Source organism: Phaenicophaeus curvirostris, chromosome 38 (genome assembly GCF_032191515.1).
Source record: "Phaenicophaeus curvirostris isolate KB17595 chromosome 38, BPBGC_Pcur_1.0, whole genome shotgun sequence".
Classification (NCBI taxonomy): Eukaryota; Metazoa; Chordata; class Aves; order Cuculiformes; family Cuculidae; genus Phaenicophaeus; species Phaenicophaeus curvirostris.
Window position 1 is genome coordinate 919,538 of NC_091429.1, and position 15,252 is coordinate 934,789.

At 46.2% G+C, this 15,252-nt stretch overlaps 2 protein-coding genes across 2 annotated transcripts; both read left to right on the forward strand.

Moving 5' to 3' along the window:
• The first annotated feature begins 801 nt into the window (after window positions 1–801).
• On the forward strand, window positions 802–3,588 carry HOXC9 (homeobox C9). The gene is made up of 2 exons (XM_069879466.1): window positions 802–1,509; window positions 3,311–3,588. The coding sequence occupies exons 1-2, from the start codon at window positions 942–944 to the stop codon at window positions 3,553–3,555; spliced, it is 813 nt and encodes a 270-aa protein (XP_069735567.1). The 5' UTR covers window positions 802–941; the 3' UTR covers window positions 3,556–3,588.
• Window positions 3,589–10,949: 7,361 nt separating this feature from the next.
• On the forward strand, window positions 10,950–14,087 carry HOXC8 (homeobox C8). Its single transcript, XM_069879483.1, has 2 exons — window positions 10,950–11,387; window positions 13,603–14,087. Exons 1-2 carry the CDS (start codon window positions 10,952–10,954, stop codon window positions 13,893–13,895), a joined length of 729 nt encoding a protein of 242 aa, XP_069735584.1. The 5' UTR covers window positions 10,950–10,951; the 3' UTR covers window positions 13,896–14,087.
• Window positions 14,088–15,252: the final 1,165 nt, after the last annotated feature.

The window sequence follows — 15,252 nt, forward strand, 5'->3', positions numbered from 1 at the left end:
GACACATTTATGAACAATCAAATGATCCTCGTAAAAATTTTATTGAAGGACATAAAAACATCCACGACTACTTGCCGAATAATGCAGCCTCTCACTGGGAAGGCTCAGGCTTCCCCTTTTTTTTTTTTTTTTAATTTGGGGGGGTGTATTATTATTATTATTGTTATTATTTCCCCCTCCTCTTTGCTCCTCATAGTCTGTATATTTATTTTTCCTCCTGAAGATGTTTTATTTCTTAGAGCAGGACTGGATGTGCCTGTGCCCCTCGGGTTTCTCAGCTGCTGAGCAGCCTGAGGAGGAGACAGCGCTGCAAAAGATGACAAAAGCCCCTTTGCTTTTAGGTTAAAAGCTTCTCTCCCCCCCCACAAGCTCCTTCCTCCAAGTGGGGAGCCCACCTCCACCTCACTTCTTCCCCTTCCCAGCAATATTCAATTTAATGCGCCCATTAGAGGCTGAGGAGCCGCGAGAGGCAAAGGACAGAGACAAATTACGTCAAGAAATAGTTCCTGGGCTACCTTCCACGATTACCTTCCACCACCTTCCTCAGCACCAGGACCAGCCTCCCCCCTCCTCATTGCCGGGGTTGAGCATCCCCCAGCCCGGCCGAGCCTCTCTCTCCCTCCTCCCCATCCCCGCCCCGTTTCCAGCAGGTTTAGGAAAAGCCGGGGGGGGCGTTATTAGAGAGAGAAAAAAAAAAAAAAAAAGAAAAAAAAGGAAAAAAAAAAAAAGGAGAAAAAAAAAAAAGGAGAGAAAAAAAAAAGGAAGGAAAAAAAAAAAAAAAAAAGCCCTGCGGATTGATCCACGCTATATTTTTGGGTAAATACAATCACGTGAGGGCGGGCAGCCAATGGCGCAGTGGGAAAGGCTGAAAAAATAATTACCTGCCCTGATTGTTCTATGAGAAGATAAAAAGTACAACATACAGTTCATACAATAATCTTATGAATGTAAAAGAGGGGGGAACCATGTCGGCTTCGGGCCCCATAAGCAACTACTATGTTGACTCCCTGATAAGCCACGAGAACGACGAGCTCTTGGCCTCCCGCTTCCCCGCTTCTTCCTCCCTCCCGGCCGCCTCCCGAGCGGCAGGATTAGTCCCGGACTGTGCCGACTTCCCATCGTGCAGTTTCGCCCCCAAGCCGGCCGTGTTCGCCACCTCGTGGGCCCCCGTGCCCCCCCAAAGCTCCGTGGGCTACCACCCCTACGCTCCCCCGGCGCCCGTCGGGGCCGAGCCCCGCTACGTGAGGACTTGGCTGGAGCCCCTGGCCGGGGCCGTCTCCTTCCCGGCCGCTTTCCCCGCCGGGGCTCGCCCCTACGGCCTCAAACCCGACGCCTTCCCCGGGCGCAGGGGGGAGTGCGGCCCCCCCGACGGCCGCGGCTACCCGGACTACGTGTACGCGGCTCCCGGGGAGCTGAGAGACAGAGCAGCGCAGACAATTCCTCCTTCCCCGGAGTCCGAAGCCATCGCTTCCAGCAAACACAAAGAAGAAAAGCACGAATTAGACCCTAGTAAGTCGAAGTCATTCTTGTTTACGACCGGGGAAGGCATTACGGCTTCCAGGACCCGACTCAATAAAATGAAATTACCTTAGAGAGCCCGACCCTAAAACTCCAGAGACGCAGGAAGATCTGGGGGTTGGAGCGAGTCCGCCTAGCACAGCAAAAAATCCCGACTTTGTTTGGGGCTCTTTAGATTTTTTTTTTTTTAACGATTACTATTTTTTTTTTTTTAAACGATTACTCTTTTTTTTTTTTTTGCAGGGGAGAGGGGGGCGCCTTTCACCTTCTACCGGGGGGGATTAAACCCAAAATGCTTGTGCGAGAGGGGGTTAAGCAGAGGGAGAAGCCTCTTGGCTTGCAAATATGCCCACTTTCAAAGAACAAGGAAGAGTTGGAGCTGGCTGGAAGCGAGTGGATTGATGTGGGGTTTGGTTTTTAGGGAGGGGAAAGGAATTATCTCTGGATAAAGGCAGAGGTGTCTGTTTATCTGTTTTAAGAATCAATAAAAGCTCCACCGGTGCAATTATTCATAAAATGCGCCAGCACGTGGGAATAAAATGAAAAGGTGGGTGCCCTGGGTGGGGGGCCGGGGGTGGATGTGAGCGTCGGGGAGAGGAAAAGGAGGAAAAGGAGAAAAAACTGGAATTGTAGAGGCAGAAACTCAGTGTGTGGAGGTGGCTGAGGGCAGCGAGCGCAGGACATTGGACCATAGACTTGAAGAAACATCTTCTGCAGCCCAAGGGAGAGAGGGAGGAGGGGGGGAAACTGGAAAAAAAAAAAAATTAAAATAAACCAAACCCCCAAACCAACAGACCCCAGAGCAAATCACCCCAAGCCAGGCAGCAGGAAACCTTGAAAATTATAGGGACAGGAGTCAGGTAGCGGCCCCCATCACCTCCAGCCCCACAGAGGGGACCAGTTCCTGGGGGATGCAGGCAGGAGCTCAGCCCCCAGCTCCAGGGGTTGCAAATAAACCGCAAATCCTGGGATTTTCCTGGGAAAATCCTCCCGGAGAGGAGCTCAGCATCCTCTGGGGGATGCAGGGGGGACCGCGCACCCCCGGATCCCCCCGGCCTAAGGGTGCGGGGTGACCCCCAAGCTGGGTAGCAGGAGGTGGGAGCATCTCGGTGTCTCCTTCTCCATCAGGAAAGGCGCTCGCCCCCCTGTTTATGTCAGGAGGGCTGGTGCCAGGCACCCTCCTGATAAAAAATAAGGAGAGAAATCAGCTTTCCTGAGCTGGGAAAACCTCGCAAGGAAGGGAGCGGTGGGATTTCTCCCCTTGGCCAAGCGGGAAGGTCCTTGAGGCTGGGGAGGGAGAGGGGAAAAAGCCAATTTCTGGAAGCCAGTGGGACACCTCGCGTGTCACCCCCAAGATATTAAAAAAACAAACTCGGCTTTCCAGGTCTGGGAAAGCTTCTAGGGAAAAGTATTGGAGAGCTGAGGTTGTAAAAAGAGTTTATGGGCCTATGAAATGGTGGGAATTTTGACTTTTTATGACTATGTTCTTAGATTACCGCTAGCAGCAGTCATGTGGATAATTATTATTTTAAACCCATTGCTACAGTTTTATTTACTGAAACTTTTATGTGAGAACAGCAGCAAAAGAAAAGGAAATGACCCCTCCAAAATAAACAGATTAAACTCTTCTGAAGGTCACTTAAAATATTTAGGTAAGATCTGCTAATTAAACAGGTTCCTTTCTATAAGATGCTCCAGGGTGTGGAGGGGGGAGGGAAGCAAGGCCAGCTGTATACATTGATTTTTTTTTTCCCACCCCCCAAAAATATATAAAAAAAATCTTCTTTCTCAGACAATCCCGTCGCAAATTGGATTCATGCGCGCTCCACGAGGAAGAAAAGATGCCCTTACACAAAGTATCAGACCCTGGAACTGGAAAAAGAGTTTTTATTCAATATGTACCTTACACGGGACCGGAGGTACGAAGTAGCCAGAGTCCTAAATCTCACTGAACGCCAAGTCAAAATCTGGTTTCAGAACAGGCGAATGAAAATGAAGAAAATGAATAAAGAAAAAACCGATAAAGAACAGCAATAAAGTTGGCAAAGTGCGGTCATTGAGAAACGAGGGTGGAGAGAGAAAAAAAGGAAAAAAAAAATGAAAGAAAGAAAGAAAAACCCAGGAAAAAAAAAAAAGGAGGCTGTTTTTGGGGGTTGAAATGTTTCTGACTTTGAATGTGTGGATGGATGTTTAGCGTTCTAGGCAAACACAGCGTTTTGGGACACGAGTCTTTTCTAAAATGCAACTAAATAAAAGAAAGATGCTCGGGGGGGGGGTGTTTTCCTTTCTTCTTTCTCGCTTTGTCCTCCGAAAACAAACACAAGAAGTACTTGAATTTTTTGTTGTTGTTGTTGTTTTTAGTATTTTATTTCATAAATTAAACTTATCCAGTATTTTTATTTTTTTTTTGGGGGGGGGGAAATCCCGCGAGCTCGTGAGTGAATATTTTGTACAAAAAAAAGAGAGGAAAAAAGACATAAAAAGCTAAGCCTGAAGGGCTTGTGGCTCGATGATGTTCTGTCACGGTGTTGAACGTTTCTGCTGTACTTATTTGTGTATTTTATTCTCGTCTCAGAACCGTTCTGTAATATTGTTATGTTCGCTATTGTAGAGCAGCTCTATGTAAATATACAAAAGAAAAAAAAAAAAAGAGAACAAAAAAAATATATATATCAGTATTAGGTGTCTTTTTCTTCCAAGCCTTTTGGGGAGCAGCTAAGCTCGAGGGTTTTTTATCAAGCGATGCTGGAGCCGGAGGAGAGTGGAGCTTTTTTCCTCCTTCCCAGCCTTTTTCCATCTCAAAATATCGTAATAAAAAAGGCGCTGAGGTAAGGGTTATATGTGCCATCAATTTTTAGATGGGGATAATTAATTGTACTAATTTATGACCGCAGGCAATCGAAGGATATGTTAAAAGACTAAATATGGATGCTGGGAAGAGAGGAGCTGGCAGAGGCATCCGCTCCCTGCCAGCCCCTTCTGGCTTTGCCAAAACTCGGAGGGCTACTGGAAATGCTGCTTCCCGCAAGAAAAACCCGAGGAAAATGGGAAAAAACAGTGTCTGGGGTGGTGAAGGGCTAGGGGGAAAGGAAAAGCAGGAAAAAATAGGGGGGGGCGACGCTCAGCCTGCAGATTTCGAGCTAAAAGGGAAAAAAAATTAAAATTAAATAAAATAAAATTGCATCGCCCACCCCGTTCGCGCTGCGAGATTAGGGGAAATGAAATGAAATAAAATAAAATAATAAAAATAATTGTATTCCCCATCCCCTGCACGCTGCGAGATTAGGGGAAAAAAATATAAAGTAAAATAAAAATATAAAAAAATTGCATTTCCCACCCCCTTCACGCTGCGAGATTAGGGGAAATAAAATAAAATAAATAAAAAAAAATTAAAAAATTGCATTTCCCACCCCCTTCACGCCGCGAGATTAAGGGGAAAAAAAAAAAGAAAGAAATAACAAAAAAAAAAAGGGGAAAAAAATGCTTGTTGGCTGGGAAAAGGTCAAACCCCAACGTGCTGCCAGGGGCTGCAGAGGCGAGAGGAGCCAGAATCCTCCATGGCTCCTTCCCGGGGCTCTTTCCAAGCTGCTGAGCGAGGAGCGAGAGGCAGGAGATGGTGTAAAAAACGAGCAGCGAGGGATGTTTAATCATAAAAACTTGTTATAGGTCCCTTTCTTTAATGAAATGAGTGGGGCAGCGTTTTAATCTTCCTAATCAGAACCAGACCCGGCGAGCGAGATGCGTTTGTCGCCCTCGTCCCGGTTCCTCCGAAAAAATCAAAAAATCTGGAAGCGATTACTTGTGTAAAATATTGCTCTTTAATATTTCTTGCTGAAGGATTTGGAGGTTCCTTTTCCTTCCCCCCAGCCCTGATTTGTGTTCTCTCTCTCCTGAAATCGGGGTCCTTCAGCATCCCTGGAGCTCTGGAGGCTCCAAAGCCCTTTTTTTTACAATCCCAGTTTTGTGCTAGGTCTGTTTGAAAAAAAAATAAAAAAAAAAATAAAAAAAACTTAACGAGCGCAATGAAATGGTCAGGTTAGAAAACATTTTAGCAGAGGGAAAGATTTATGGACCCAGGAAAAAAAAAAAAAAAGAAGAAGGGGGAAATCTTTCCGTCTAAGTCATGTCCATTCATCTTTTTTTTTTCTTTTATTATTTATTGTAATTATTATTATTATTTTCCCTCCCGTCTGCTTCTCTCTCATTCCGCCTCGAATAAAGGATCCGAGAGGATGGGAAGCGGTTCTCTTGGCGAGGGGGGGAGGAAGCATCCCTGCTTTGTCATTATTAATTAAGAGGAAAAACGAGATATATAGAGAAAAAGAAACAATCCTGATCCTCGCTCGGACTTTGGAGGCGGTTTCGGACCCGGCTCTCTGAGGGGCTTGTCAGGAGCGTTTAGAGATGCTGAAAACCCGTGATATATGGAAATTCATTTTGCCCCCCCTTTTCAGTCAAGCGGGTCTCATTCCCAGCGAGATTTCCCTCCCTCTGCCCCCCCCAGCGCTCCCCTTATCCCCTTCCCCCCCATCCCCATCCTCTCTCTCCCTCTCCCCATCCCCTCCTCATCCCCCCACCCCTCTTTCCAGCTATTTTCCCCCTCCCCATCTCTTCTGACCCCCCTCCCCATCCCTTCTGACCCCCCCATCCCTCCTGACCCCTCTCCCCAGCCTCTCTCCCCCCACTGCAGCCTCTACCCCCCCTCCATCCCTTCTACCCCCCTCCCCCGCCTCTCCCCCCCCTCCCCATCCCTTCTGACCCCCCTCCCCAGCCTCTCCCCCCCTTTTTCCCCGGCGAGCAGAGGAGATGATGCCCCTTTGTCTCCCTCGAGCTGCTCGTTGGGTTTTTTTTTCTTTTGTTGTTGGTGGGTTGGGTTAAAATCCTGCCGCAGTTTTAGTTCATGTGCAAGGCCCCCGGTATCCTCAACACCCCCCCCAGTCCCTCCAGTCCCCCGGTGAAGGGTTATACCAGTTATAAAATGCCATTTGGCCCTGCTGGGAGGCTGCGCTGGTGCGGCTCAGCCATTTCATTTCTCCTCCACAGGACTTAAAAAAAAAAAAAAAAAATTTAAAAAAAAAATCCCACCTCGGTGTGGCTCAAAATAAAGAATAATAATGTAAAAACAAAAAAAGAAATAGGCGTCTCGCACCCAGCAGCACACCCTGCGGCCAGCCTTTCCCGGGATTAATGCATCAAAATGCTCCGATTTCTTCATTCTTTGACATATGGCGCGTGTGTGCAGCCGCATACTGATACAGCTATTGTGTGCCTGGGAACGTGGCTTTCTGCCTGGGGAGAGATGCACTTGCAGGGCTGGGAGAGAAAAAATTAAATATATATATACCCTTATAAAGTGAGAGTTGGGTTTTTTAAAATTTTTTTATTTTGTTTTTTTTGGGTTTGTTTTTTTTTGATTTTTTTCTTATTTTTGGGGTTTTTTTGTTATTTTTTGGGGTGGTTTTTTTTTATTTTGTGGGTTTTTTTTATTTTTGGGGTTTTTTTTCTTTTTTTTTCTTTTTTTTTTTTTTTTCCAGGGTGCGTGTGTGGTGTGTGTGTGCCTGGTTTGGACTCAGCCCTTTTGTAAGGGGACACAAAACCGACAGGACCCTCCAGCTGTCCATAGGTACATTTCCGCAGCCAAAAAAAAAAAAAAAAAAAAAAAAAAGCCCCTTTTACAACTCTGTTTGTCTCCCTGCTATGCGGGGCTGAATAGGGGCGAACAAAACAGGACCCTAGATCTGGCTAGACGTCTGGCTTTAATTGTTTTATGGTTTAAAGAAGGTGGGTGCTCTTCTCTTTGAAACCGGATTATTGGAATGTTTTGTCTACAAGCTACAAACAACAGACCCCGCTCGCTTTGGGGGGGGGGGAGGCCAAAAAGGAGAAGAAAATGCTAAAAACTGATAAAAGAGGGGAGGGGGCGGCACATCTGGTGGGTTTGTTTGGTCCTGTGTGCGTGTGCTGCTCTGTTTTCTTATTTTTATGAGTGAGAAAAGGGGGGGGGGAGCAAAAAAGGGGGGGGTGAGGCTTTAAAACTAAGAGTGATGCTCTTGAGTGCGGATATTGGGGGGCTGGGGGGTCCCACGCCCTCGTCCCCCACCCCCCCACCTCCCAGAAGGGGGTTCTGGGTTAGGATGAGCAGCTGGGGGGGGTCCTGGGGGGCCCCCCCCGAGCCCCGAGGCGCTGAGCCCCCGCGCGGCCGCGAGATGGCGCTGTTGCCCAATGTTCAAGGCGGGGGCCCCGCACCCGCGGGACCCTCCGCACCCGCGGAACGGGGCTGCGCTCCCGGGAGGTGCGAAGGGGGGGCTCTCACCCTTCACCCCCCGAACCCCGCACCCCGATATCCTGCTGGAAAAAAAAACCATCAAGAGCCTTTTTACTGGATTTTTTTGTTCCGCGGGGAGCGCATAAATGCATAAAAATGCATATTTTGAAGTGGTTGTGGTTCTTTATTTTATTTTCCTCCCCTTTCTTTCTCTTTATTGAGGCGCCTCACGTATCTCCCCAAACCCTCCTCGTTTTGGGCTGGGGGAGGAGGGAATGACATTTTTTTTTTTCAGTGAAGGTCAGGGCAAAGGGAAAGGGAGGGGGGGAATAAAATAAACTCCGGGAAGGCACAGTGAGACACCTAAAAGTACAATAAAGCCAACAGGGATAGAGCCACATTGGGGTGCAGGAACCCTCAAGACACCCCCCTGCACCCCTCCCCACGTCTAAATAGCGAAGATGAAGAGCAGCACCTTCCCCAGACACTAAATATCAAGATATTTTCCTTTCAAAAAGCAGCAGGCGATTGCATATATCTTATTTCGTGAAATCTAGGAGGGAGTGGTGGGTCCTTTCAGACACTGGAGGCAAAGATTCCCTCCCCAGCCTAAGGAAAGGTTGGAAAAGCCTCGTTGCACCTTTACTTTCTGCATAATAATGATTGGGAAAATGCAGCAGCTCTTCCTAATCCCGACCTCAACTGCCCAGATCCCACAACTTGAATTTTATTTAGTTTTTTTTTTGATTTTTTTTTGCACTTTCATTCGCTGCTTTATGGCCTCGGGCTTTTAAAAATAGAAATGCTATTGATTAGAGGAGGAAAGCGGTCACCTCGCCTATTAGATGTTAATTAAGGAGTCTCTGTCCCCAGTTGCTCTTCTCTTAATTTTTCTGGGGGGAGGCTTCTAGGGATGGGGAGATGTGGGAAATAGGGGATGAAGTGGATGAGTTCTGTAAAAATGAATCTGGTGCCGTCCTTGAGATGATGCGGGTGTGAAGATTATTCGCTTCTCTTTAAGGTATTTTCACAATAGGCGGGGGGGGGGGGAATAAAAATCCCTGTTCTCCTGCACCGCTCATTGTTTGGTTACGAGGAGGGAAAACCCACCACATGTAAATGGAAAAATACAACCTTGATGTATGGAAATGGAATAAAGGTGGGCTGGGTGGCTACTGGGGCTTTTCCTCTTCTTGGGAAGGTGTCTGCAAAAAGGGAAAAAACCCACTATTTCCACCTCACCAGAGGTTTAAGCCTCAAAAAACCCACACGAGCGTGACCTTTCTGTGCACAAAACCACCTCAAAGATGGATTTTCTTCTCCCTTCCACACTCCAAATCGGTCAGAGTCACCCAGGTCCCTCCTGAAAATAATTAGGCTGCCGGGTTGGCTTTTTTTTTATGTGGAAGAACATGAGGGAAAGGTTTGAAGGTCTGTTTGGAGAGAAGCACCAGCCCTGTGTCATTCATGGGCTTGATGATGGGTTTTTTGCGACTCTAAGGAAAATATTCACAAAGTGTTGGTGTCGTGTGGGGGTCCCCTCCCCGAAAAAAAAAAACGAACCTGGTGATTTGGTGCGATTCTGTTTTAATGAGCTTTTTGGTGCGGTCGTAAAAATGAAGGGTCCGAAGCGAGGGATGCAAAAAGTGAGATTCTCCCTGCCAGAGTGGAAAAAAAACCGAGATAAATCGCTACGTGGGAGAGGGAAACGATGCAAAAATAAAGGTGGGGGGCTATTTTTTCCAGGCATCCACATACTTTCTGCCTCACTTTGCCTCTTTCAGCCAAAGTAGCTCTCCTGGAGCACTGGTCCCACTTTATTCCCATGAAGGATGCTCCCCTCTTATTTCCAGCCGTGGGTTTTCAGTGGTTGGTTTGAAAGGAAGCAAAGAGAGGTGGGGGGGGGAGGAAGAAGAAAAATAAATAATAAATAACTCCCCATGATTTTCTGCCTTTATTTTCTTTAAAGAAGGGCAGCCAGGAGCAGCCAATCAATAGGGAGACGCTTCCCCTCGCCCTCTCGCTCCCGTTTTGCTTTTGTTTGCTTGTTTGATCCCAATCTCCCAACCACCAGCCCCACAATAACAACACCACACGCGCACCTCCCAATCCCAAAAAATAAAAGGAATTAAGAGGGAAAAATACCCCCAAACCCAGGAAACGTGGGCTCAGCGGCTCCAACCACACCAGGAACACCCCCCCTCTCCCTTACTGCCCCCCTCTAGCTGGGACCAAGCCCACCCCACGACCCCCCCAAACCCCAACACAAGGACAACAACATCAACACCCCCAGTCCCCGTCCCCCCTGGCCCCATAGCGGGGAGAAGGGGAGGGATGCTGAGCAGCAGAAGCAGCTCACCCCGAATTTTTTTGGATGGAGGGGGTGGGGGTGACGGGGAGTGCAAAGGGGGGTGCTGCTCGGGCTCCCTTTACCTGTTGAGGTTACCTAGGCTGACCTCGTATTTGCTGCCATCAGTGAAGAGGCTGCTGCTGGGAAATAAAAAAAAAAAAAGGGGGGGGGGTGGTGGATATTAATGCGCACCTTCACCCTCCCCTACACACTAGGTGTGGGTCCCCCCCCCACCTCCGGAGGGCTCTGTGTGTTTTTCTCTTCTCCCACCCCCCCCTCCCGGCATACTCCACCTTTTCTTCTCCCCCCCCCCCAAAAAAAAAAAGGGAAAGCGCCCCAAAACGCTGTGATTTGGCTGGCGGAGGGTGGCGGAGGGATGTGTACACATCGCGTGTGAGGGGAGAGAGGAGGGAAAAAAAAAAAAAGAGAAGAAGAAGAAAAAAAAAAAAAAAAAGCCACACCACCGGGATTTTGAGGAATTTGCCTGTGGTGTTAAAGGGAAGGAGCAGAGTTACAGAGAAATTGAGAGAGAGAGCTCTACCTACCGACAGATTACCAGAGAAGTCAAGAGCACCGCGAACCAACCGTGCAGGCACACAGAGGCACCATGAAACGCCTTTGAGATCGCATTAAAAAAAAAAAAAAAAACCAAAACAAGCCACTAAAAAAGCAGGACTTGAGACAGTCCAGGGACAATCTCGCTCTGATCTAGAATTAAAGCCGTCTTGGTTGTTTTGTTGTTTTTTTTTTTTTTTTCGATTTTTTTTTCTCTCTCTGTCTTTTTTTTTTTTTTTTTTTTTTTTTTGCATGCGAGGGTCATGAGCTCCTACTTTGTAAATCCTCTCTTTTCCAAGTACAAAGGCGGTGAATCGCTGGAGCCAACTTACTACGACTGCAGATTTCCACAAAGTGTTAGCAGGAGCCATGCTCTCGTGTATGGTCCGGGCACCACTGCTCCCACCTTCCAGCACCCTTCACACCACGTCCAAGAGTTTTTCCACCACGGAACCTCCAGCATCTCCAACTCTGGATACCAGCAAAACCCATGCGCCTTGGCGTGTCACGGAGACGCTTCTAAATTCTATGGATATGAAGCTCTGCCGAGGCAATCGCTTTATGGTGCTCAGCAAGAGACGACTGTTGTACAATATCCTGACTGTAAATCGTCTTCCAACAGTAACTCTAGCGAGGGACAAGGGCATTTAAATCAAAATTCGTCTCCCAGTCTCATGTTCCCATGGATGAGACCTCACGGTTAGGACCTTTTTTTCCTCCTCCTTAAATGTTTTCCTTTATTTCCTTCTCTCTTTCTTTCTCTCCTTCCTCTCCTTCTCTCTTTCTCTCTTTCTCTCCTTCTCTTCTTCTCTCTTTCTCTCTTTCTCTCCTTCTCTTCTTCTCTCCTTCTTTCTTTCTCTCCTTCCTCTCCTTCTTTCTTTCTCTCTTCCTCTCCTTCTCTCCTTCTTTCTTTCTCTCTTTCTCTCTTTCTCTCCTTCCTCTCCTTCTCTCCTTCTCTCTTTCTCTCCTTCTCTTCTTCTTCTCCTTCTCTCCTTCTTTCTTTCTCTCCTTCCTCTCCTCTCTCTCTCTGTCTCTCTCTCTCTCTATATATATATGTATGCATATAGAGGCACCAACATCTCTCTCTCTATCTCTCAACATGCACATACACACTTATGCATACATATATATATAAAAATATAAATATAAGAGGCGTAGATGTAAAATATGAAAGAAATGAGCAGGTTTTGTGCTAATGTTTCTTCTTTTTAGGAAGAGCAAACAAGGCAGCAGTTGCTAGAGAGCCAGCAAGGTGATTCCCTGCAAAAGGCTTAAATCACAATAAAGTAAAACTTGGGTTTTATTGCTTGCCTTGAGGATAGGCAATAAGATACAGCTCCCACGAGGTTATTTGCATGTTGATAATACACTGCTCTTTAAAATGTCATATCGCCTTTCATAACCGCTTGGAGATGAAGCCTGAAAGGTGGGGAACTCGTAATAAGTGTTACTAATACTTTACATCTGTTTCTGAAAGCCTAGAGATAAAAGTTTAAGCAGAAACTTAGCTCAGAGCTATGGGGTGGGGTGGAGGAGAAGAGGCTGCTGTCCTGGGTTAGGAGAGGGAAGAAAAAAAAAAAAAGGGGGTGGGAAATTCAAAATAATTTGGGTTGAATGGAACTTTGCTGCTGTGGAGTCCAGTTAGTTGCGCAGAGAGCGCAGGACTTCAAAGTACAAGTTTCCTCCACCTAAGGACCCAGGTTGGCTACAAGCCTCGTTAATTCAAAACATGTGAAGGTTAGTGCTAATTTTCAGGATAATCAGAGCCCCTAAGTTTTTCCTCTCCTGCCCCCAGCAAAATTTAAGGGGAAAAAAAAGAGAAAATGGGAAGGAGTTGTGGCTGATGAGAGGATGTGGCCCAGCGACTGGGCGATAGATTCAGAGGAAAACACGTTATTTATTTAAGCTTTGACCTAGAGGCAGCCTCAAGGATGCAATCAGCTCGAACTGGAGGATATTTTTTTGCAAATACATTGGTTTTCTCCTTCAGAAAGGGCTGTGCTGAGGCTCAGCCTCAGCCCTCTTTATTTCCCTTTTTCTTTTTTTATGCCTATTGCTGCAAATGTCCATCTCGACTTGTTTTTAAATCCAATCTCTGTGTTTGCAGAGGCAAATATTCCTCTCTGTGTGTGCTCTGCAGCCACACCGCCCTGGCCAAGAGAGCAGAGGGGGTTTAAGAGAAAATTCCAGTTTTCAGAGCATAAATATTAGCAAATAGGAGGACTCTGAGCCTGTATTTTGGGAAGAATATTTGGGAAATGAAAACAGAATTGGACATTTTGAGGGGGAAAGAGGGTAAGAAAGAGAGAAAGAAAGAAAAAAGGGAAGGAGAGAAAGAGAGGGAGAAAGAGAGAAAGAAAGAAAGAAAGAAAGAGAAAGGAAAGAGAAAGAAAGGAAAGAAAGAAGGAAGGAAAGGGAAAGGAATAAAGAGGGAGGGAAGGAATGAAAGGAAAAGGAAGAAAGAAAAAGGCATAGGGAGAAGGAGAAAGGCTGGAAAAGATTTTATGGCGAACAATGCACCTTTCATAGGAAAATATGTAATTTTTTTTTATAAATCGAAGCTGCCCACCAGGACTCCTCATCCAGAATCACCTTTTAGGGAGCAGGAAAAGGCTCTTTTGTGCATGAGCTTGACACACACCCCTGCACCCCGGGAAGAGCCAGGGAAGGGCTCATCAGCATCCCCAGCACCATCAGCCCTGGGATTATCCATAATAACCCAGCGGCTTTCTATTTTAATACGGAAAGGATTGAGAAGGGTTGATTTTTTTGGGTTTTTTAGGGGTTTTAAGTGGGTTTAGCAGCAGTTTATCTAGGAAAATTGAGGCGAAGAGGGCTGGGGGGGCAAGAGGAGGGGGAGCAGAGAATCCGAAGGGGGGGAATGAAGAAGTTATTTGGTGTTTGTGTCCTACAGCTCCCGGGAGGCGCAGTGGCAGACAAACTTACAGCCGGTACCAGACCCTGGAGTTAGAAAAAGAATTCCTCTTCAACCCGTATTTGACACGGAAGCGGCGGATCGAGGTCTCTCACGCCCTGGGACTGACCGAGAGACAAGTGAAGATCTGGTTCCAGAACAGGAGGATGAAGTGGAAAAAAGAAAACAATAAAGATAAGCTGCCGGGGGCCAGGGACGAGGAGAAAACGGAAGAAGAAGGGAACGAAGAAGAGGAAAAAGAAGAGGAAGAAAAAGAAGAAAGCAAGGACTGAGTTCTCAGCCCCTTGAAGTCTCGTTTTATGGCAGATGATAAATCGAGATGTTTACGACGGTCATTTGCTTTTATAGAGTATAGAATGGAGAGGCTCACACAGCAGTAACTACCTGTCAAACAGTTGTAGCCTTTTTTATTGTCATAGAAACTTCCCCTACTTTTTTTCCCCCTTCTTCTTCTGCTTCTTCTTATTTTTTTTTTTCAATTTTTTTTCAAATTTTTTTTATTTTTTTTTTTTAATAGCTGCGTTTTTAGTTCAAGAAATACATCTCTGGCTTGGCTGCAAGAGCAAGGGGAAGGCAAAACTGAAATGATGCAGCAAAGCCCCCAGCAGGGCTCACCCCAGCCTGGAAGCAAATGTCACAAATGTCACCGCTCGTCCCCTGCGCAGGGTTGGGTGCAGAATCTCTATTTATTTGAACAGCTTTGACTTTGCCTTCTTCTTTTTTTCGTTGTTGTTGTTGTTTTTTTAAGAGGGTTTTGCCTCTCCCGAGTGACCCCAGGGGAAGGGCGCAGGGTGCTTCCCTTGGCTTGTTTGTGTCTGTCTGTCTGTCTGTGGAGATCTCCATCCCCACCAGCCATTTATCACCCCCTGGAGGGGCCCCCCACCCCCAGGACCCCCCCATTTCCATAGGGCTGAGGCTTGTATATACCTTGATAGGCCAAAATAGGCACCCCAAGCCTTCCCTTCTCCCTATAGGCGCCGTTTACCTTTTGCCTGTGTGAGCACTCGAAATTCTTCCTGTACTACCTAAAGGGAAAACCTGCAATAATTATCAAACCTATTATCCAAAAGGGGCTTACGTATCCAAAATTTGACGTGGTCAGGATTTATTTAAGAGCGAGCGAGCTGCGTTTTTGCCCTGATGCAAGCTACTAAGTAGCAGAAAATAATAATAATAATAAAAAAAATACGATTTAAAAAAAAAAAAACAACCAACCAACCTTGTATTGTACTTTATCACTACCTATAGAAGGAGTCATGCTTTGAAAGTATTTGTAATGCGGTTTTATTGTCGTTTGTTGCTGCTTATTTTCTTGGAAATAAAAAAAAATACAAAAAAAAAAAAATATCCCAACAACTGAAACTGCCTAGTTGAGAACGCACAGTATTGTATTATTTTATTGTGCTTATAAAGTAGTGTAGAACTAAATTGCACTGAATGTATAGTTATCTATTTGTCTTGACTTATCTGTTAATGCAACATGCTCGAGAGGAACAAAAAAAAAAAAAAATCGTCATTTGTTTTATGTAAAAATCATAGTTCTGCGTGTTCAAACTCTGAATGTAGCAATTACCGCCAGAAAAAAAAATAAGAAAAAGAAAAAAGGAAAAAAAAAAAACATTTCTGGAC

What these genes read in the sequence shown, in the direction of transcription:
- HOXC9 (XM_069879466.1), top strand. Translation starts at nt 942, where the DNA reads ATGAATGTAAAAGAGGGGGGAACCATGTCGGCTTCGGGCCCCATAAGC. An exon ending in AAAGCACGAATTAGACCCTA is followed by an intron (nt 1,510 to 3,310) that starts GTAAGTCGAAGT and finishes CTTCTTTCTCAG; the next exon opens with ACAATCCCGTCGCAAATTGG.
- HOXC8 (XM_069879483.1), top strand. Translation starts at nt 10,952, where the DNA reads ATGAGCTCCTACTTTGTAAATCCTCTCTTTTCCAAGTACAAAGGCGGT. An exon ending in CCCATGGATGAGACCTCACG is followed by an intron (nt 11,388 to 13,602) that starts GTTAGGACCTTT and finishes TGTGTCCTACAG; the next exon opens with CTCCCGGGAGGCGCAGTGGC.